Source organism: Panulirus ornatus, chromosome 67 (assembly GCF_036320965.1).
Source record: "Panulirus ornatus isolate Po-2019 chromosome 67, ASM3632096v1, whole genome shotgun sequence".
NCBI lineage: Eukaryota > Metazoa > Arthropoda > Malacostraca > Decapoda > Palinuridae > Panulirus > Panulirus ornatus.
In genome coordinates this window covers 2,767,098-2,791,806 of record NC_092290.1, presented here as the reverse complement: position 1 = coordinate 2,791,806, position 24,709 = coordinate 2,767,098, and the positions used below count along the sequence as shown (strand labels likewise).

At 38.4% G+C, this 24,709-nt stretch overlaps 2 protein-coding genes across 6 annotated transcripts in view; one reads left to right on the top strand and one right to left on the bottom strand.

Annotated features, from left to right (window-relative positions):
* The first annotated feature begins 4,625 nt into the window (after nucleotides 1-4,625).
* Cdk1 (Cyclin-dependent kinase 1) overlaps nucleotides 4,626-24,709 on the top strand; it is a 52,467-nt gene continuing 32,383 nt past the window's right edge. Inside the window, exons 1-2 of one of the 2 annotated variants that reach the window (XM_071659202.1) lie at nucleotides 4,626-4,640; nucleotides 9,669-9,748. Coding sequence is in view for 1 of the 2 variants with exons in the window: in XM_071659200.1 (XP_071515301.1) it covers nucleotides 4,819-4,854; nucleotides 9,669-9,748 (116 nt within the window). In the remaining variant the exon portion in view is untranslated. Of the gene's footprint in view, nucleotides 4,641-4,803; nucleotides 4,855-9,668; nucleotides 9,749-24,709 lie in introns of those variants that run through there. The other variant, XM_071659200.1, reaches the window with a different exon arrangement.
* Nucleotides 16,646-24,709, bottom strand: part of Uvrag (UV-resistance associated gene) — a 28,033-nt gene continuing 19,969 nt past the window's right edge. For all 4 annotated transcript variants that reach the window (XM_071659185.1, XM_071659187.1, XM_071659186.1 and 1 more), the window contains one exon: nucleotides 16,646-24,413. In XM_071659185.1, coding sequence (XP_071515286.1) covers nucleotides 23,285-24,413 — 1,129 coding nt within the window. In that variant the 3' untranslated portion in view covers nucleotides 16,646-23,284. The remainder of the gene's footprint in view (nucleotides 24,414-24,709) is intronic.

The window sequence follows — 24,709 nt, the reverse complement described above, 5'->3', positions numbered from 1 at the left end:
CATTATATACCGGCCTTCACACCCTCCCCCGACCGAACCCCTGCACTCTTCTTGCTCCTGCATCTCTCTCTCTCTCTCTCTCTCTCTCTCTCTCTCTCTCTCTCTCTCTCTCTCTCTCTCTCTCTCTCTCTCTCTCTCTCTCGTTTCTCCGTCGTAAGTACTCTCACTATCTTTCTGCAATATTCCGTCGAGGTTCAGACTAACATAGATTTACATACATGACGCCAATATCAGCTTTAAGCAGATTGCCTCCCAAAATCACTTAGAGTAATAGTAAGGAATTTCACACTGATTCAGACATATAGAAAGGGAAATTGATTAGTTATATGTCCTCTTATGTGTTCTTTGAAGAAAGAAAATGAATCCCTTGCTCCCTCACCTCTTCCAATGTAGGATTAACACTACACCCTTTTTGCGCAGTTTTCATCCATACCTTCCCATAACACATTCCCTTCGCTGTCATATATTATGGAACCCTGTTGAAAAACGGGACACTAGAAATGCAAGCAGTGTTGCATGAATCGTTTGTTGCCTTTTAGGATGAGTTCCGATGAAGTTGACCAGATTTAGGTACTGGTAAGGTATGTCACACAGATTAGCTTTTTTATATTTCTCGTTTACTGCATTTGAAGAATGGATGTTGACTCCTATATTCAACTTGCATGAATGTTTAGAAAGGTAGAATTAGTGGAAGACCTTGTTAAATATGGATAGATATCGCCATGCAATATTTGACATTTCTATCTTGAATTCAGTTCTACCTTTATTGCTAAATCATTTTTTTTTTTTACAGTCGACAGACCCAGTTTCTTATCAGAGCAAGTAAAGCATTATATAATGCTGAGGAATTACTGACTTTTGACAGAAAAAGCATTTCATCTCAATTGTTCAGCATTCTTTTTTTTTTTTTTTTATATACACATATCAGAAAAATCGTCAATGATGCCTGAATGGTCGCGTCTTGAGTCTTCACTTTTTCTTTACGCTAAAATGATCGAACATTTATCCCTCGCTGATCATTTTACATCAAACTTTTCATGAAAAGCTTTTTAAAAAATGAAGAATGCCTAGTCCAATATATATATATATATATATATATATATATATATATATATATATATATATATATATATATATATATATATATATATATACGTAATGCTTGATCGCCATTTTTCGTATTAGCGAGGTAGCACCAGGAACAGACGAAGAGAGGCAGCATCCACTCGCATTCATTCTCTACCTGTCATGTGTCTTGGAAACCCCACAAACTGCATTTCCCTTTCGACATTTCGGATCAATTCCTCTCCCAAAAATTATGTGGAAAATAGATTTTTCGAATATAGACGATACATAGATGCAAGGTGAGAGTGGAAGGTTCTGACCTATCCTTTGTACGTGACAAACACGTCTGTCGAAGACAAGAAAAAGCAAACCTGTTCCAGCTATCACACATGTGGAACTTTTTCGCACAGCAACCATTACAATCTTCATTCGTTTCCTACCTAGTTTTTTTTTTTTTTTCAAAGAGTTACTTCCATAATTTCTGTTGTTATTTACATCGTAAACAGATAAGAGACAATTACGTGTGATTTCTATTGTGTGATACCATCATTGCATTGTTCTTTGTGCCAATTTCTCACCATGCTAATGAATATTCATTGTTAATAGGAGTGAATCTCTCTGATAATGGCTGCCATAGATTTACCAGTTGGATGGACAGAAAATGTGAGTAAATCAGAATATAGGACGTGAGAAGTGGAACCGTTATGGCTTCTCTCAGCGGAGTCAAAGTTGCTTGGTCGGTACAGCCTACCGCTCGACCTGTCAGGGCTACTTTCCTTCAGTTTCTTAACGGCTTACCATTTGTTTTGAGCGTTTACTGAGCCGACTGTTTTTTTTTTTATTTTCACTGTTTTTAAGTAAGCTTGAAAACAGCCTTGTACAGAAGAGCCTTGCCATTGTAGAAACAGGAAAGTGGACATTGTCGTACAGCAAAGCCTTCCCGATGCAGAAACGAGAAAGTGGACATAGTTATACAGAGCCATACCGTTATGTCAGCATGAAAGCAGACGTTTGTAAGAGAGTTACTGTTGTATGAGCATGAAGTCAGACTTGTACAGGAGAACCTTACCGTTGTAAGAAAAAAAAAGACTTGTACAGAAGACCCTTACCGTTATATGAGAGTGAAAACCTAACCAAGGAGCTCGTCTCCTCGAACTGGTCACCACCTGAAAGAGAGGTTGTGATATTCACAGCATATAATGATCTTACGTAACTTTACATGAGACATGTGATAAGGATGACAAATTCTTGTGAATATGGGACAAAGAGTTGGAGTAACCTTCCTTGGGTTTATGATCATGGATTTTGACAACTTCCAGTACGGACATCCCTTGGTAAAGAATATCGACTTAGAGAAACATCACTTGATCAGAATACAGTGGTTTGCATAAACTGACGTTTAGGCTACTTAATGATTGCTACATATAATTGCTTTATTCAGAAAGGCGATCACATGAATTTCATCCGGTTTAACTTGAGTTTAGCAGAGATGAAAAATCTCGATAATATTTTGGTTTTTGATATTGATATGATGAACGGAGCAGTTTGTGTTCTCTATACTGTATGTAAATTGACCTTTATCAGCTTATTTTCTCGTAAACATGACGAATGTGATGGATACTTAATAAACAGATGAACGACATTTAATGGCGACAATCGTTTCCTCACAAAGTAATCATGAAAGTCAAAGTGTTCACGGAACAGGTTCCAGAGTTCTTTTTCATTGCTCAGCTTCACTATCATAGGACAAAGAGCTGTAGGAAATTTTCTTTTTAATTCCCTTGCAAGGATTATGGTATTCTCTTATGATTAATTTCACACGTCAAGCAGGCATATACCGTGCTTGCTTGCTTGCATCACTCACCATCGTGATAATAATGGATGATGTCAGCAAGTTCAAGCAGTACAGTTCTTCTCACTCTGTGTTCTTGAAGGCACAGCCTCATAGGCCAAGGCCACGAGTTCACCATGTTCGGCACCGACGTAGACAGCATGAAATTGGTCTTGAAATGTCTGAGAAGTTTAAAATTCCATTCGTCAAAAAATTACGTTTAACGTGGACGTCTTGTGGTGCGGTCGAGTGACGTAAGATTTTTCAGATTGTTGATTGTTTTTATACATTTGACTGGAATAGCAAGGATTCGGCTGAATAATCCTGAAGGAATAGATTTCAGATTCACCATCACACAAGTTGGTAATCTGGAAAATGTGCAACATAAGTTTTTCCTGATAAATGTCAAGCAAGTGATTATATGACATTCTCTTTTAGATTTTTTTAGAAATTACTTCCGCACAGTGACATAACTGGAAGCTGCTCCCTCCTGAGTTAGAGTAGACCTTTATATTTTGTGTTGAGCTGAAAAGTCACATCTATAAGAAGTTTGCTCTCCCAGGGAACTGAACAATGGTCCGTTATACAGCTTCAGAATAAACAGACATGGACACCTGAGTCGAGATCTGTACCCCAAAATACGAGGCATATTGGGTTGGATCCTACGCAAAGGCTATAGTCTTTGCCTGAGACTTGTTGGAGGAGGAGTCTGGTTCACATAATGGCCTATTCGAATCTGCGCTCGAAGTCTGTTGGTAGTAGCTAATATTAGAGATGTTAAAGCCATACACAGTACCTGAGGTAAACCTTATACATTGATGCAGGTGCAGGGAATCTTGTGATACAATGCAACTACCAGGATCAAGACCCCAGTGCACCGAATTGAAGAGGTTGTCTAAGGTTATCGCGTATTAGATATCTGATTCATTACGGTATAGGTATGGAGTTCTAACCCGTTCCCAAGTCTGTTGTATATTATTTTCATGGTGATACCTGTGAACAAAGACACCTATATATGTTTTCCGTTTCCATAATCAATAATAAGGCTAGGCTTTACTAATTCGTCTTGAGCTGTTTGTATGTGATAGCACTTCGAGCTACTCGAGTTAAGGTTTTCACATGCTTACCTACAAAGCAAAAAGTTACGGCCAACTTTTCATACCAGCTGAGTTCAAGAGGTGCCAGTGATACTCAAGAGAAAACGGGTAAACATCATAGTTTCGAACCTGTTTGACTCACTACTCGCAAATATTCGAGACACCACTGGAGGACTTAATTAAAAACTCACTGACCAATTATCCATATATCGTATCTAACCATCTAGATTGTGACTGACTAGTAAGGTTACTGGATGCACTCCAGACAACCAGAGTGGTGAGAGGAGTGATAGGGAACTTAGTCTCCCGTCATTTTTTGATGAGTGCCGATCTTTATCGAACGACAAAGGTATAAATGTATGGCTAGATCAGCCTTCGGCTTATAATTTTCGCGTACTGAATCAGTAAAGCTTGACGTAATCATATATCTATATTGTTTCTTCTTTTCCCTTTCTTTTATGCAGAAAAAATTGCACACGGTGAAAGGTATGCAGAAAGTAAAAGAAAAAAAGGAAAGTTAAGGCTAATATTTCGAATTAGTCAAGGAAGATAAGTCACAAGACAAACGCCTTGCGCCAGTTACCTTGTGTTTACTTTTTGTGAGGATAGTACTTCGACACTCCGGACACTTTTTTCGTTTTTTAAAGGTAGTGTTGCGTCAGTAATCTGTATATATCCACAACTCATAGTGCCAGTTGATTGCAAGGTGTCAGAAATGTATATGGTGTGGTAGAATATAAATTCGTCTTCAATTTTTGAGCAACTCTTCGGTAACAGGAACGAATGCCATAAACAGACAACAATAGATGCTAACAGCTACGGTTTATGTCAAGAAACTGGACGTCAAATGTATTAGTGCACGTAAGATATTTAACTAGTATACAGCTCAGAGAAAACACCTAGAGTACGAAATTTGAATAAGGTAACGAGATCTTTTCTTAGTAGCATGAGATAAAAGCGCTTGCCTCTGCAGACATCGTTGTGACATTTTTATTTCTAAGATGACAGGGGTTCTGTTATTAGTTACTAGTTATCTTGTTTTTTGATAAAAAGAAAATAAACCCTGTCCTCTGCTCCAAAAACTTGAAAGGTCATGAATCGTCGCTGACCTCCATGGCAAGAAAACTTTTATATTGGACGGGGAGCCGCACTCTGTCCTCCTTGTAGGAAAACTTTATCCAGTGCCATAAGTTTAAGAGGGGCTCAGTAATTGTTGGAGAAAAGCTCAGCCAAACACATATCCTAGCTTAGTTCTAGCCTTTGTAAGGAAACAGCTTTGCTTGGCATGTTAGCTGCGGCAGAAAGTTTAACCACTTGGGTGTTTTTCTTGACATGTAGATGAAGCGTTATAAAAGGGCAGTGGTAATGTAGGCCAAAACGGACGGTGTGCTTACATCCTACTGCTTTTTTGTTTTGTTTACGGTGTGTAAGATTCTGGGGAAAACATAGCAACCTTAAACAACCCTGTTCAGTGGATGGAATCTCACTCGCTGCGGTCAATTATTCGATCCAATCTTTCTCCAACCATGCTGGAATTCAGAAATATCTACTAATTTTTGAAACAGTTTCGAAGACATATGACGGTTCAAAAACACATACACAACCATATAATTTCATTTTGTGATTTCTCTGTTTTGTTGCACTCGTTTGCCCCTTCTCTTAACTTTGTATGTGTGTACCATGTTTTTATTGCTTTGTACACACACACACACACACACACACACACACACACACACACACACACCCCTTAACCTATGTTTAGTTATATAGTGTATACATTTACATGCGTATCCATAAATAGAAAATATATAATATTAGATTGAGCTGCAGTTCGTGATAATGAAGGGGCAAAGAGGCGCTTGTGGTGGTGGGGGGGATCGGGGGAGTCAGGTCTGGTGAGAAACGAAGCGGGTTCATGTCTTAAGAAACCTATTGCAAGTCGACTCTTCCGATTAAATCTTAAGATGGTCGTAAACCGAAGGTTGCAGGAAGCCGAATTTATTAACGTGATGTTCCTTTTTCTAACGTTTTAACACTTTTTCTTATAAAGATAGTGTGGAAAGAAATATTCTTTCCGCGAGAGTATCGTTTTGTGCGTTTTGACGGCACCAGTCTTGAAAAGGAGGAATATAGCGATCAGGATAGTCCTCTGTAACCTTACAGAACGTAACTTACCTAGCCTAAAAAATGTTTGATGGAAGAAAATCCAAATCGCGCCTCACTGAACAATAACCGAAGAACCACTTCGTAGTATTTTTGCATTACCCTACATTTTCAGTCTTTGTTTCGTTTGAGCCAAATTTGGCCACAGATTTGCAGTAGCGTTTTGTTTCGAACCGAGTTTTGCGAATTTCTGAGACCTTGTATGTTATATCTTTTATCTTGATGTGAATTACTGTGGAATGGAAAGTCAGGTGGGATTGGGCAAGCGTGATTCGCTTGGAAGTTGCAAATGTCAGAGATCAAACACGTGACCTGTGGAATACCAAAGGTGGTCGAGCGCCGTCTATGTTAATGAAGTACTGTCAAAGGATTGATTAGGTATCATGGTGTTGTGAAGGGAGGGGTATGGTACCATGTGAGTGTCATGGTGTGGCAGGATCACATGGAAATATGGATAGTCATGGTACGTTGAGATGAATGTTATAGATGGAAGAGAGTACCGGTACCAAAGGAGTGTTAGAAGAATAATTTGGTGCCATGTGGGTATCAGGACTGGGGGAATATCATGGGAGCATTAGATGTAGTTTAGGATACAATAAAGTTTTTCTAAGTGATAGCATGGTACCGTCAGTGGTATTAAGAGAAGACGTTTGTTAACTCTGAAGTGGCTTTAGAGAAGGTCCTATAAATGTCACCATTGCATTTTGGAAATGTTAGAAGTGGAGGTACGGTGCCATGTCATTGGTCGTTGGAGGATATGATACATTCAGTGTTTTGACACCGCAGCCATCGTGCTTTGACAAAATTTTAGGGCATGGTCGGGTTTATGTTATTAAAGGTGTCCAAATATTTTTGTTTTCCCCGTTAGTGAAGTTTGTAGAATTCTTATATCGCAGTTTTCTGAATTACTTTCTTGATTAGTAATAGCGATGAATTTCTGGGAAAGATGAATGATGAGGAAATTAAGATGGTTTTCATTGTTATTATCTTTTTTTTTTTTCATATATACACTGACGGTATAGAGTGACCAGTCAAGTAGCAGGGCACTCAATGGTCTCGGCCAATCACATGGAGGGGATTCCCGGGCCGTAAGAAGTAGCTCGTGATAGGTCGAGACAGTCCGGAGCACCACTTGACTCGCCACAGTGTCGCCCATATAAGGACACATGAAACGCTCTATTTTCTTCTGTTCAGACTTTCTCTTGAATACGTTGGTTGTCGATACGTAGTAACACGGGGGATACGGTTATATTCCCTTAGCGTGCTAGGGCATCAGATATGGAACTAGAGCACCATAGAGTAAAGGGAACTGGTATGAATTACCAGTGGGGTAAAGCAGCGATACCATGAATGTGTCTACCGAAGAGTTAGGGTTTGCTATCATAAGGATGCTTTACAGGTAATGGTACAAAGGAAGGTAGGTGTATACATGAGGATTATTTGGACTCAGATTCTATATTTCTTGATCATTTTTCTCAGGTTTATCATAATGAATTATACTGATATTAATCAGTTTTGTAAAAAAAAAATACATAATTTCATACAAAATGTTTAGGCAACTAGACTCTATAGGGCCACTCTAGAAGTAAAAGCTGTGCCCCACTTAAAACATTTAAAAAGTTAATTATGGTGTCTGAACACCTTTTTATTATGCCAAATCTACCTCAGACTGATTTTTATACTTGTAATTCAAGGCGATAAGTAGTCAAGTGACTCTGGTATATGATCCAGAAACATGTATAAGGAAAAGAGGTCTGTCTCCACCACCCATGACCTCTCCACAGAAAGGCAACCATGTCAGGGTCGCGGTCGTCTAACAGTCGTGTGCTGACCCTTAGCTTAGCCAGTGTATGTTGTAAGGAGGAACGTTTGATATGACTCTTTGAAAAGTGCGGATGAATGCTTGCCCAACGAATCTGCTGGTGGTAACCCGTCCTTCATCCCTGCCAATATTTATGAACGATGCCGTGGATATGCCACATCTGTTACTCTCCCACGTCGTAAAGACGAGAATTTCGCCACTGACCGATTACTTGCATGTTGAAATTTTTAATGATTCTAGCAAATATTTGTGTTGACGGGATTATGATGTACTTTTTTCTTAGTTTTTGAAACTTCCACACAAGGTAACAAAGAAAATGCTCGGCTTTATCATGGCAATGGGGTTGCAGGTCGAAGTAAAGCCATCCATTCGGTTAACTGAAAGTTTGTTTTCATATCTTTTAACTTTTGATATCACCCGTCTTTAAAGATAAGTGATGTATTAGTGGCATAAGTTTGGATAAAACGGAGGAAATGACACGAAAGTAGCATTTTGCTGTCTTAGCCTTAGTTAGGACAGACAGATGGCTTGAGACTAAGAATAATTAAAAGACGAAAAGATATATTCCGGAAACGTGTTTTGCTTAAAGAGGAATATAAACATTTCCAAACCCTTGCTTTGACATTTGTTTACTCGATGTATATAAGAAAATGAACGAATGGCGTTAGAGAATAGCGTAAGGAAATTGAAGATAATCTCTAATCGTCGATTTCTGAGGAGAGAGCAGTTTCTGTGACTTGTCAGTTCATAAGGAATAACATTTGCCATATATGTAAACATCTGTGCTATCGCAGCCTTCGATCAGTCTTATATCAATAACCTGGTGTTACCTTCAGGCGCTGTGAGTTACCGCAGACATGATCTATGGACATTGTTCTCTTTTCAACCAGTTCTTGCTGGTATTATATCCTATTGTGAGAGGAACAATAACGAAGTAAATATGTCTAACAAAAATCAACCTTGCTATAGTCAACCTTGGTATAGTGTACCTTGCTATAGTCAACCTGGTGTAGTGTACGGGTAAGTTAAGAGGGCTGTTACAGATGTAGGAAAATGTAAGGTATAAGATTTAGGCTGAAGTGTTAAGGAGCAACTAACAGATGCATATTTCCTAACTGGACATGAAATAACGATATAAGTCAGTCAGACGCCGTCTGTGCTTTTTGTACCAAATCATGTAGTGGCGTAAATGGTGCATTAAGGGGTCAGTTGTCTGATGCTGTTACCCAGTACACGCCCCTCCTCCAGAACAGAGACCCCGCTCCCTACAACTGGTCAAGGTGGCTTACTAATGTTTGTTTAGGTGGACCTCAGACCTCAGGTGACCTATAACAAGGTTTCTCTCTACTAAAGGTTGCTAGAGCAGCTGTTGCTCGTTTGTCAAGGACAGGAAAATCCATAAATGTCAAAATTTCTATTTTGTCATTTTTCCTAGTTTTCATCTTAATTGTATATCTTCACCTTTCTATTTTTTTCACTTTGTTGATGTTTGCTCTTTTTTGTAAATTTGATATGACATTTTGTAATTCAAGTTTGTTTGCATGAGTCTTGACAGCTTCAACGTAACTCATTTTCTTCGGTTTCATACTTAACCAAATTTACTTATAGCGGCAGGGAAATGGAAATTAATAATGGCACACACACAATCTGGTTAACAAGTTAGATAACTGGTCATTCTCATCTGTTTCAGACCAATGAAAATGAATATCATCGTTGTGGCAGCCAGAAGCCAGCTAGATTGACGGTGAAAAACAAAACCTCTATCCGAAGGTAAGTGTATATCCTCGCAAATGTGATAGCTACCACTGTGTGATTTAGGGAAGGTTGAATAGAACAATATGTTTATGTACCCACCACCTGCCATAATTACGAAAGTGTCAGGATATTGAAGCGAGAATAATCATGATGCTTTGTATTTGTATTATCTAAATCAGCCAATGGAACACATTTTCTGTGAAATGTCGAGTTTGAGTATGTATAGGAAGTAGTTATTTGGGAACTTTGGTGTCCTGCTTGATCATTATCATGTGTATTTTAGCGACCTCTGGGAGGTTGAAACATGGACAAGGAATAACTTGACCGTCACGAGTCATTGACCCTGACAGTCGATAGGTCTGCACCATATGGTGAACCAGCGAGCTAATATATTAGCCGTGCTTGAAGTAATTATTCTCAGTGCGGGTGTGTATGTAATAAGGTAACTCGGGGACATTGCCGAAAGCTATGCAACAGGAGTCGATTTTTTTTCATCTAACCAGCACTGAGAGATTCGTTTTGTGTTTATCGAAGAATCCATAGTAAAAGAACCTTTTCTTAATTTTCGGGGAAAGACTGCAACCTTTCACCACACAACCGTCCTGCAGCCAGTGTGTCTGCAGTAAGCCAGGTACCCAAGCAACCACCGCAGGACTTTTGAGATGCCCAACCTCATCATTGTTATCAGCGTTGCGTATACATCAACAATGGCCGTAAAATAAACACGTATCGCGCGACCCTCTGCGGACACGTTCACTTCTAAACGCTGACGAACGTGCTTAGCAGCTTATTGTTTACAGTTACTAGAGACTAATTTTTGTGACATTCACGACAAATACCTTGTCCTTTTTAGACAGTGGATGACAAAGTGATAGTTTTTTTTTTTTTTTTTTTTTTTTTTTTTTTTTTTTTTTAGAAAAAGACATTGTGGCGATCGGTGCCGAACAAGGTTGTCAGGAAGTCATATTGGTCACTGGAGGTCAAACACTTTTTCCCCATATAAAACAGCCAAGTATTCCTCATGATGAAAAAGCGAGACTGTGTTGTGTATCATTGAAAACTTCAGCCATTAGATTGGCTGGCCCCTCTCGACTCACCCCGAAGCTTATATATATATATATATATTATTTCTCTAGGGATAGGAAAAAATATATATATCCTCCGTGTCTCTTAGTGTGGTAAAGGGCGAGTGAAAGGAGCAGTAGTTGGGTAGCTGGGGATCCTTCCTTTCTGTTTTAACTTTCTAAAAGAGGATCAGAATAAAGGGCCAAGTGATTTTTTTTCTCAGGCTAAACCATGTTCCTGGCGCAAACATGAGTAGGCGAGCAGATAGCTATGATGATATCAGATTTGTGCTGTGAAATGTTTGACTTTCCCTCCGACATAAGTTTTCCTTGCTTGGCTTTATATAATGTTGAAAATAGTGAACGTGTTTACTTCAGACTTTGATAATGTATATGTTTGTACACATAAGCGCGGAACACGTGCACGCAGGATATTTGTCGCAATTCAAAAGTAAATATTAGGTGATGGGTGGGAGAGGAAGCCAGACTCCTGAGCTCCACCCTGCCTGTGCCTGCCCTTCACCGGCCCCAATATTCCAGAGGGTATGTGCGTACCCATTTTAGACACCGACGCCCACATTGCTCCCACGTAGCTCACTTCAGACGCCGCGAGGGATAACAATAGTGTCTGGGGCTCGGTGGACACTGAACCACCATATGATTACAGCATACTTTGGAAATGACAACACCCAGTTGATGTTAACATGATCTTGTTTTTAGTTTAAGTCACGTCGACCTTGTTCAAGTTGTGTTTGTGATGAACGAGGCTAGTTTTTGTATTCTGAACTTCCAGTGTCACAAACGGAAAAAACAAAAAGCGATGTTGAGGAATGTTGGAGAGAACCCATGGCGCTCTTGGATAGTGGAGGGGGTTAGCAAGCTCCACGCAATACCACGGTTCACGCTCGCTGTATTTTTTCTTTTCTTTTTTTTTTTTTTACTAGACCAACTGGTTATGACCACACTAGACTCCACAGCAACTCAGATGGCGACTTGTCTACCTAGAGACATACCTGGACAAAAATAACAATGAGGAGATCTCACCAGTTGCGGGTCTGTCTCTCTTCTGTGATATTTGTTACACAGAAGTACGTGTACATACAAAGCCAGCCACTGCTTTACTTCTGACAGTCTTCTCTTTCGTCCATTCCCTTCAAAAATCGTAAGGCTTTAGGTGCTTGAAAATGAATTCTTGTGAGGTAATTACTGTCTGTGGGCTACGTAAAACTTCCGTTTAAGAAATGTAATATAACTAAGCCAGTCCAAAGTCAGAAACTGAAGCTGTACGCATACTGTTCGAGAGAATACATGCCTATATACTATGCACGACCAACAGAGACACAGACTGTATGCTCAATATCTTCAGTTGAAATAGGAATACGGTGTGCAAATAACACTGCTTCATCTATAGGCTCGCCTATGCATACTCCGGACCATCTTATTATTCCGTGTACAGAGCCTCTGTTACATCAACCACTGCAAAAGAAATGGATTCTAACATCTGGCACAACTTTCAGTGTAAGAAACAAATAAAACGCATTATATGTCTATTCCAGATCTGAACCCTTACATCACCTGCTCCTGTAGCTTTGTCTGAAGCTTCGAATCTACAGCCTTCGGCCGTCCACTGTATCGATCTCTTGCTCTTGCTTCACCTTGGTCAGAACCAGACCCCCATGTCGCAGGCACGGTACCTGACACAGCTCCAGGCCATCTTGTTCGCCCAGACGCCGTGTAAATGTCATCGTTAAAATATTCCTTGCTGGTGTGAGTGAGGGCGAAGCTGGAGTTGCTTCTGATCTACCATTAGTGGAAAAGAAAAGATGTCCCAATAACTAAAAAGAATTGTATTACCCATAAGACTCTAGATGGTACAAGCTAGTTGGAAATAGGAAATTGATGCTGAACATTAAAGAACAAAGGCTGTCTAAACAAACTGTGAGGATGAGACAGGAAATTTTAACAAACTTAAGAGTGGGTAGTTATAGTCTTCATTGTTGGCCTGTTAGAAGATATGGACCTATCAGTAATTTGACTCCCAATTTGAGCCAGTTGCAAGGTTTAGTCATCAGTTTGGGCTTATCAAAGAGTCTGGCTCTCCAGCAACATTCCTGGCAACCTGAGAGAGAAGTGATAAGATCGAAGGTTGTGGAAATATAGAATTGTGCCTACAGAATATACGTATATATGTTTCTTATTACTTTCCTCCCAGCCATGCTTCGGAGTAGCGAGCAGAATAGATTATAATTGATTATGCGAAAACTGTACGACAGTCTCTCAGAATGTCATAAACGGTAAACCATATATTCTCTTACAACATGGAAGGGTCCCAGTGAAGGAAAAAGGGAGTCTTAGAATGAGGGTGGCTCTTTCAATCAACAAGACTCTGGAAAGAGATGGGCTCCCAGGAAGTGTAAAATTCCCTCTCCACATTGAGTTCCCACACAAACATAATTACAGAAACACAGACTTACGCGTACAGATACAAAGTCAGTTGTTACTGGAATGAAGAAAATGATAGCGAATTCAGACAATATTCGGGTGGAGACACCCACAGACTTGCATGGTGTATTAAGTAGTGATCCAGTTAGATCAGACGCTACTCCTCCTAGGGTTGGCAGGAATACTTAAATACCACTTGTCTGCTTCACGGCCCCATGGCTACCATTCCTGCCTCCTGATGTTCTGTTACTGGTCAGACTGCTCAGTGGTGACGTTTTATGGCTGTCACAGTAACCATTAGACCAGGTGCTGCAACATGACTGAGTGTGGCCTTGCAATATGTTTTGCAAGATAGAAATATATAAACAACTTCGCATCCTTACTTAAGGCATCAAGGTAGAGAAACCTGTTTAACTCGCATGCAAGTTTGCAAGCATGAATCATAAAAAATAATGACCTTGCGTACGGTAGCTTTCAAAAAGTTGGTATTTCTTCCACAACTGTTCACAGTAAAGTGATATTATGATATTACTACGAAACTGTTCTAAGGGCAATTGATAGTCACCATTACGACAAAATGTTAGCTGCTGGTATTGTGTGGTGGTAATATTTGACTTATATGATTCAGCTGTGTGCTGTTATTATTTAACCTATATGACTCAGTTGTGTGCTGTTATTATTCAACTTTTATGATTCTGTTGTGTGCTGTTATTATTCAACTTTTATGATTCTGTTGTGTGCTGTTATTTAACATAAACCACGTAGCCTAGCATGCTTTCTTATTGTTGTACTCTTATCATTTATCATATACCTTGGAGCCTAGGTGTGGTGAGTTACATGTATGTTATCATTTACGTTAGGTGCAAAACGATTGTATACTGTGCATGATGCAGTTAGTTGCATACTATGCATTGTTACCTTGGTACTTTAGGATAGTTTCTATACTTTCATCATGTAACATGACGGTCAGGATGAATGGTTACTGTACACTTTTTAGATTGGCTGTGTTTTGTGCACATTGTAACCTTAGTTAGGTAAGTAGGTTAGTATGGAGCTCATTAATCTTGAGTACTGAGCGACTCAAAGTCTGGCTGATTGTCTGATGTGCACAAGCTTGTGCTTTAGTTGGCTGTGTGCTGTAATCTTCTAACCTGGTGCTCAGGCTGTATTGTACACCATTTAAATTGGATAGTATGAATTGTAAGGTATGTACTCTTATACTTTCTATCCTGCACATACCGTGTTGCTATAAGTGGGTTTGTGCAGTATACCTTGTAACCTGGTTTTCTGGCTGGCTGGATGTTATTGTTTCCAGAGAATATAGTTGTAATGAACAGCCTGTGCAATATATTAGAAACTACAAAATTAGTTAAAAGATGAACATGCGAGAAACGTGACATGGTGTGAAATCAGTAGAAAGGAATATGTATGAAGGCCTCATCACTTGGATTGGGTTTATGACACCATAAGGAAATGAGAGGTTGAAGATATTTGATACTGTAGTTAAAAGCGTGAGGGGAAGATAGACAGCTTGGGAGAGGAAATGATTAAACATTGGCAGTTGCAGCAAAATAGTATTTAAGATAGATATAAAGGGAAGTGATTGTAGGTTGTATTTATTTTCCTTTTGTGAAGAAAAGACTGAATATTGATGTTTATTTAACATGGTGAGTCTTCATTCATGCAAATGATTGTCAGGTGCTTTACTTGGGTGAAAATATTGCTGCGCTGTACTTAGATTAAACAAAGGAATAATCAGACTTAACATGACTTCGTAGCGCTACCTAGCGCACATGCGTGGGGAGGGGGGGCGGTTTGTTTTATGTGTGGCGGGGTGGCAATGGGAATGAATAAAGGCGGACAGTATGAATTATGCACATGCGTATATATATATATATATATATATATATATATATATATATATATATATATATATATATATATATATATATATATATGTATGCGTTGAGATGTATAGGTATGTGTATTTGCGTGTGTGGACGTGTAGGTTTATACATGTGTACATGGGTGGGTTGGGCCATTCTTTCATCTGTTTCCTTGCGCTACCTCGCTAACGCGGGAGACAGCGACAAAGTATATATATATATATATATATATATATATATATATATATATATATATATATATATATATATATATATATCCCTGGGGATAGGGGAGAAAGAATACTTCCCACGTATTCCCTGCGTGTCGTAGAAGGCGACTAAAAGGGGAGGGAGCGGGGGGCTGGAAATCCTCCCATCTTGTTTTTTTTTTTTTTAATTTTCCAAAAGTAGGAACAGAGAAGGGGGCCAGGTGAGGATATTCCCTCAGAGGCCCAGTCCTCTGTTCTTAACGCTACCTTGCTAACGCGGGAAATGGCGAATAGTTTGAAAGAAAGAAAAAGATATATATATATATATATATATATATATATATATATATATATATATATATATATATATATATATATATATATATATATTCCTAGGAGTCCACGGGGAAAATGAAACACGATAAGTTGCCAAGTGCACTTTCGTGTGTGCGGTTGCATATTGATGTGTTTCACCATTCCATCAAAAGAAGGTAATAGTTTTGGGTCAGAGGTCAATATCACTGTTACCTGGTGTACTTTAGCACTCAGTATGAGTGCTTTTCTGATGAAAAGAAACTCCTTTTTGATTTTGAGGTCAAATTGTTCACTTACACTTGTAGATGATGTCATTTTGACACAATGTCATTAGTTCTATTGGATGGATTTCATAATGACTTCACATATGTGCTTTCTTTGGATCAAGGAAGCATCCTTTGAAATTTAAGGTCAAAAGGTCAAAGATTAGGGCCACTGTTACACTTGTAATCGAAAATGTTTCTGTAGTTACTCCACTTACACTAATTGGATTCTGTTAATATTTGGCACATGACTTCTTGTTGGGGAAACCCATGTCCCTCATGATACTTAGGTTACAACACCTGTGCCACAATTTCTGTCGTCATGTCTTCCACTACTACTACCTATGCCACCCACTACTACCACCTCTACAACCAGAATCTCAGTCTACAGGACTAGACCAGATCTTGAACTATTTCTGTCACTGGTGCACTACCACTTTCGTTCTCTGCTACACCACATGTGCTGTCCCCTTTACAGCCATCCCATTTCTACCATAATCTGTCCCACCCCTTGCAGCCTTCTCAGTTGTATTCTGCCACTACCATTTGTACAACCATGTAATTTCATAAGGATATTAGTGCTTCAGCATCCCAATAAATGTAGGGTCCTTTTACCTATATTGAAGCCTGAGGTAATTTTCATGTAGTGAGATTACATGTTTAAATATTGGGACTGATATCCTGTACTGTTCTTCATATTTTGTCTACATTCTTTACAAAGAAAACAAATGTGTTTACAAAGAAAATTTTATTCTTCAGTCTCTATACATTTTTTCCATAGTCCACATAAAAAAAGCTGTAGGGCTGGGCAATTTTTCCAGGAAAACCCACAGGCAGTGTTTGCACCTGCAGAGAGCTTAATTCCCTTGTTCCCATATTTGCTTACTAAGGTGGTGCTGCCTAGTACATACATGAATTTTATAATATCATGTTACATTACCTTTCACATGAATGTGCTGTAATTCAAAGTTGCACATGACATCTGGTTGGAACCAGAATGTACACCAGTGATAAGTAAAGAATTCCTTGTCAAGATGGAATTATGGAACCAGAAGATACAACAGTGATAAATAGTTATTTCTATACAAAATGGAGGTATGGTCAAAAGAGTAAAGGAAAAAATAAGCTGCAGCTGCAACACAGTTGTCTGAAAAGAACATGAAGCTCGTACCTGGACTACATAAAGGCAATTACCACAAAATGTAACGTTATCAGAAGGTAAACAAGGAGTAAACTGCTGAAAAATATAAGCATACAATTTTCCCATGTGGGAAATAATGTAATATGGAGAAGGTGCAAACTTAAAACCTTAAATAATAAAATTAAAAGGAATAATATTAGACAGCTTTATGTTAAGGAAAAAAAAGATCTTATGATCACAAAAATACATATGCTTTGGATATATGAAAAAATAAATAGGGGCAAACCAAATTTTTGATGATTTACTTTGTAAGCAACATTCATTAATGTTACATAATTCTTACATTAATGTAAAAATCGCATCATGAAGATTATGGTAGTAAAATCCAAAGTTATATTGAGAGTTTATGGAATCAAATATTTAAGTTAGTAATGCACTGAAGAAAACCTGTCATTGAATATACCTTGATTGAATTTATCAATGGCAGTCTAGCATTAAAATTTTTGAGATCATAATTAACTGTGACCTAATTAGTAAATTCAGATGAAAAAATTCCACCAAGGGTGAAACAATGGCATTATGACAGACATGAACAATATTAGCTTCTCTGTGATAATTTGATTCTTGCCAAGCCATTTGTAGACATCATGGTCCACCTGTCAGTTAATTTGAAATGAGTATAAGTAGTACTTACACAAAGCTTTCATGATACAGATTATTATGTCTGCTGTGTCATAATTTTAAACAATATCATTAGTACAAATAATACCATATATACATTACAAATGTTTCTATATAATAAACCATATATACATTGTATATCATATTATATCCATACGATAAATAGAATGAAGGCTCTCTGTATATTAGTGTTATCACTAAAATCATGTTACAATTTCTATTCAGTGAGGCAAACACAACCAAATTTCTTTTCATTCTAAATTTCAACACATTCAACTTATTCCCCTATCTCTCTCCTAAACCAGTATGACTAGGTACTTCCCAGGTGCTTCTCCTTCCATATACAGCAGTTTGTCACCTGTGGCTTTCAAGCATAAAATGAATCAATATAATCATTTTGTTCCCCATCACAGTGTCTAACTCCTGCCATCTATAAAAGGAAAGAGTATCAGTAAGCTGTGCACAAATGGTTAGAGCTCTCTCCACATTATATACAATAATACAAAAGTTATACCACACACACACACATGTACAGAATTTCTCTGTAGAAATGACTGATGTCACCTTTATATACAACTTCAAGACCCTTGTGGGTTTACAGAACTCTGCCTGCATAAAATTCTACTGTCAGTGAAAAGTCACCTTTAGGGAAGCTTCAGTATCAGGAATGCTGTCTCCTCAATGAACTTCTCTCTACAAAGGAGTCAATAATTTCCCTGCTACTGTTAGTAGCACAACCTTGGAGCTGCAAGAGTTTCTGGAAAAGGGGGTCCTGTGACATATAAATGAATGAATAAATAAAAAATATATATCCATGCTTGCTTACCATTTCCTGCATCAGTGAGGTACTGCCAGGAGCAGATAGAGAATGGATTCATTTGCTCACATCCTCTCTTTGTATAATGCACTGAAACCAACGCATCCTATCCACAACCAGACCTCACAGGCCTTTCCACTGTTTCCCCTGACTGCTTCATATGCCTTGGTTAAGGCCAGTGAAAACACACAGCCTCCCTGTATACATCAGTCCAATTTGCTCTACTCCCTGCATTTGAACATTCAAAATATCTTTGACACCATCCTCTCACCACTTTGGAAGTCTATATGAACTTAGAAAGCCTCTCCTCACCCATTTTCTTAATGTGCCTAAACCATTTCAGCACACTGTTTTTAACTATCTTACATTCTCCTCTTCTCATACCTCTCTTTTACCCTATAATTTCATATTCATTCAAACTGTCCTTATATCACATACATTTTTCAAACATTTTATCTTCAGTATATCCACTTTTTCATTTAAGGGCCTGGATCATACACCACCACTAGGACTACTATTCCATCCAATATACCCATCTTTGCCCTTACAGACAGTGACCACTCTTTCTACACACTTCTAATTGTACCCAGGAACTTTGTCCCCCTTACCCACCTCATGGCTCAGCTTTAGCTTCCAGTGGTTCCATCTGCAGCCATATCCACTCCTATTTAATTTTGCTTCCTACAGGTTCTCTCAATTCAGTCTCACACTCCAGCCAACTTGTCTCCTTCCACTGCTAAACCTCTTACTCTTATTCACTTAAAGAAAAAATAAAGGAGGTATTCTCTTTGTTCCTAAAGTTACCTCACCATTGCAGGAAACAGCGAACAAGAATGGACAAAAAAATATTATTATATAATGCCAAAACTCCTTTTTGAGCCTCCAGTAGCTTCAAGGCTGCACTCCATGCAGTGGCAGGGAAACAGTGGACCCCTTTGAAGCAATAAAGTTCTTGAGACTGTACTCCTTTCCATCTTTTGATAATGATACAGCTTCATTAAAGGCTACTTCAAATGTGGTGTAACTACTGGGCTTACGTGAATTACATTAAAGTCTGATATATTGCTGGGGAGTTCTTTTGAGTTTTAATTTTCTTGAAAGTCTCATTGGGTGGATGAGTTGTTGTCTTAGGAAGAATTCTGAGTAGGTTTTTCATGGTTGTCTTGATCTGGAATATGGTTAGTTTGAGGCTAAATTCTGAGTAATCTTTCATTGAATGTGTCAGTGTATTGGTTGCCATCATCATTCAGGAATAACTGTCACTTCTCTGATCTCTATTGGTGATGAGGGTTGTCTCAATCTGTTCCTTTGTTTTATGAGGTCAGGTAATGATGGATGTCTCAATCAGTTCCTTTTTTTTTATGAAGTCCGCAACCTCCAGGGAGAGGTTTGGGTTATATTGCATTCTATGTCCTTTTGGTATGTGCTTCTTGCTGGCCTGGTTGATATAGTTGATGAGGTATGAGGTATGAGAAGGCATGTCATAAAAATGGGAAATGATCTGTGATGATATTTTGGTATTTAGATTTTGTGTAGTGTATGAATGCTGGCCATTATGCTTTCTATCATTTTGTGTAAGCTTCAGTTTTTAGTGGCAGAGTAGGTAGGATGGGTTAGGTTAAGTATTATCTGAATGAGTAAATGGTTGGATTAGATTTTGTGAAGAGTGCTCTAAGTGGTTCTTGAGCATAAAATGTAATGACTGAGGTTTGCCTGCTGGATGTGGTAGATTAGGAGCTTACATATGTTAAAAGGATGCAGTTGGTTTATGGGTAGTTTACCATAAGGATCTTGAGTGTGTGTTGAGCCATGCAAGATGGGGCAAGTGGTTACACCGCATGCATAAAGTCTCCTTTCATAAGATTACATTATCATCTGTGGATGGAAAGGAGTACCGTGTCATAGAGGACCTTCTTCCCTGAAAGGAACCTACCTTACACCACTCCCTAAGGAAAAGCAATCGTAATACTAAAGGTGCCCCATGAAAAAGGTCTTTTCCTATATATATATATATATATATATATTTATTTTATATTATTTATTTATTATACTCTGTCGCTGTCTCCCGTGTTAGCAAGGTAGCGCAAGGAAACAGACGAAAGAAATGGCCCAACCCACCCCCATACACATGTATATACATACTTCCACACACGCAAATATACATACCTACACAGCTTTCCATGGTTTACCCCAGACGCTTCACATGCCCTGATTCAATCCACTGACAGCACGTCAACCACGGTATACCACATCGATCCAATTCACTCTATTCCTTGCCCTCCTTTCACCCTCCTGCATGTTCAGGCCCCGATCACACAAAAATTATTCTTTCATTAAAGTATTCTTTCTTCCCTGTCCCTTATCCATTTCCTGGCATTACCTCGCTGATGTGGGTAATGGCAATCAAGTGTAACAATAAAAGTATATATTTTATATTTATATTTATCTATCATACATAACCGCCATCTCCCACATTAGTGAGGTAGTGCATGGTAACTGATGAGGAAAGACCCATCCACTCATATACACATAGACGTCCGTACATATACAAATACATACATTTACATATCAACATATATACACACATATACACAGCCATATACATATATATACACATGTACATGTTCATACTCGCTTGCCTTCATCCCTTTCTGGTGCTACCCCACCCCCCAGGAAAGAGCATCACCAATCCCTGCAGGGTATAAGTGGGCAGTATTCTTTCTCCCCTATCCTTATAGCTTGGAAATTAGCAAATGCGGCCTTTCTTCATCTGTTCCTGGTGCTACCTCACTAATGTGGGAAATGGTGATCTGGTATAAAAAAAATACATACATATATACTGTATGTATAAGGCATCATTAAAGGAGGGCTGGGAACTAATAAAGTGCTGCAAATTATATAATATTAACATATGGCAGTTTATTTGCTCGATTCTCCACATTGTATACATACCTGCATATTTTTAAATAAATTCTTTCACTTTTGACATAACCACAACAGGGGTCCACAGACCTTTCTGTTGTTTGTCCTCACCACTTCCCAAGCCCTGGTTTAGCCCAACAACAGCACGCTGTCCCTTTTATATCACATCGCTCCAGTTCACTCAATACCATGTAAGCCTTACACACTCCTGCATGTTTAGGCCCCAAGCACCCAAAACCTTTTTCACTCTCTCAACCTATATCCAATTTGATCTCCTCATTCTCCTTATCCTCTCCACTTTTAACACATATTCCCTCTTTCTTAACCTCTCCTCACTCATTCTATCCGTGTCCAAACCGTTTCAGAACACCTTCACTATTACCCTATCATTTCTTACTCGACCAACCCTTCTCACACCACACATTGTCCTCAGACATTTAATTTCCATCATATTCATCCTCTTCCATACAGCCCATGTCATAAACAGATTAAATAGTCATGGTGATATCACACATCCCTGCAACAGATCCATCTTCACCTAGAACCATGACCTGTCTCTCCCTTATCATCCCATTCATAAACAGGTTAAACAGCCATGGTAACATCCCACATCCCTGCTGCAGAGCCATCTCCACCTGGGACCACTCACCTTTATCTCTTTCTTCGTGTACACATGCATTATTCTCGATAAAAACTCCTCACTGCTTCAAGTAACTTTCCTCCCATATCATGTATTCACAAAATATCTGTCAGTCCTAATCATACATTCAAGCATACCCATCTTTGCCCTTACAGACATGCTACTTAATGCATTGCTTTTTCCACTAAGTGACTCACTGACTTCTGTCAGCTAGTACATTTGCTCCCATATAATCTAAACACTTCCCAGTGACCAAAACAGGAAATACAGGAAGAGTTACATACCACCAGCACAGAAAATAGAATGGCATACAGTCCTGCACTGTCATGAGTTTAAAATTTTAGTTAAAAGGTATAACTGTGGATAAAGTCTTCATGAAGTCTTAAAAGTATGTATTGTCTCAATTATCAATCATAATTCTGATAATGTATTAGGTATATCTAAATACACAAATGAAGCATATATAATTGGGATAAAGTAAATATTTCATAACTGAAACAAACTTCAAATATCACAATTAGCAAAAAACTCGTACTTTCTCTCATGAACAGTTTAGTTAAATGGAAGTTTCCTGTATAAGCCCCTTCACTAATATGAAACATGATCACATTTCCATTAAGAGGTTTCACAACTATTTACTCTTAAGCAACAAAATCAATGATATAACTTTTCTTTATTGTGAAAACTTCTGTTATGTAATAAATATTAATGATTCTTGACAGAATGAGGGATAATGCTGTATTTCTACAATATATTCAAAAAAATTTTGGATGAATTTATCATCCTCTTATAAATGTGCACCAGTGATCCTTTGCCACAGTAATTATTCAGCTTCATTAGTGGGTGAAACTGCTCATGTTATGTGTATAAAAATGACTGTTTTAGGAATAACCCTGGACTAGAGTTATCATTAGGATTAATTGCAGATGAGTATCATTCTTGGATACTGTGGCATACCATACACACAATGAACTGTTCAATATAACCAAAAACAGTGCCACAATCAACACTTCAATATTACCATGAAGCTATCTTCCTTTTAAATATATTTATGTCTTTTCATTTATCAAATATTCAGATATTAGCAATCTTTTATATAATCTGTATGTACAAAATACTGACACCTTTTTGATCAAGAATGACAACATGAAGAGCATAGATAAAATAAAAGCTAGTGATATTCATCTTCTGTGCTCTGTCTAGAGAATGACATTTTAAAACTACAGTTCTGACTAGCTAAAGCCGCTGTTCTAAAAGCAACATCATTAAGAAACATGTCTTCTGTGACCCCAAATTCTTTGAGAGAGAAAGCAGCATCTTTCCCACTTTTTAAAATATCTAAATTGTCTTCTGATGCACTGGCAGACTTTTCTTCAACATTTTCTCCTGATTTCTTGGTTTCTAGGTTGCCAGATGCATGTTGATCTGTTTTATTAGCTTCCACAGTTTCTCTGGATGAAGGTTCTTTATTTTCTTTAACTGGATCAGACTCTGTCCTTTGCAATAATACTTTACTCTCATCTCTTGAGCACATGAAAGACTCATCACACTCAACACCAACTTCCTCTAATCTCTCTGAACTACCCACCTCTGACACACCTGTATAATGAGAAGGATCATCTTCATGCCATGACCTGAGCAATTCTGTAGTTTGTTCTTTAAATACTGGAAGAATATCTTCTTCTCCTTCCCTGGAGGCAGTTAAATCTGCATTTGCCAGCAAGCTAGGGTCTGAACCTCGCACAAAGCTCAGAGCCTTAGTAACATTATTCATAAGTTTCAGATCATCACAGCTTGAAAGATCTTTAATCTTATAATATGTATTATGTTTTCCACCAATATGATTAAGACCATTATCTAATGAAAAGCTAAAACCATTAGAATGTGATAATCTTTCTTCTAAATTTTGTTCCACATGGTTTGTATCAACTAAGGGATTTTGAACTTTATCTACAAATACAAATTTTCCAGTGTTGCCTTTTCCACTGAGTGGTACAGCTTCCCGTACATACAGTGATGCCTTTACAGGAGATGCATCACTTGAATTTGTTTCACTGCTAGACTTTGTCAGCTTCCACTGTGATGCACTATCATCATCATCATCATCATTTTCAACTAAAACATCTTTTGCATGCTCTTGGGATGTACTATGAGCAAGAGGATTTAATGGGAGGCGTGGAGAACGTTGCTGGTGCAAGAGACTAGCAGGGGTGCGAACCTCAAGATTGACAGGGGTAGACGAAGCTGGCACTGGCATCAATACATCTGGCATCACTGCTGGTGGTTGGTTACTGACAGTGCTGAAACATAAAATGCATAAGTAGGAAAGTAGAAAACAAAATGTCTCGAGGGTAAACAGAGATGATATGCATCTGCTGGAGGATTTGTGGACTGTGTACTAACTGAGTGACAAAATAACTTTTTGGCCATAAATTTGTTCACAAGACATATGGTTTAGTAAAGGTGAAGCAGTGAAGGACACTATTTTAAGTTCCACTATTAGCACAACAGATATAAATACTCACTGCAACATTTCCTATATATTTTGAAGCAGTTAAAATTGTATATACTGCATGAATAATTAGGAAAAAAGAAG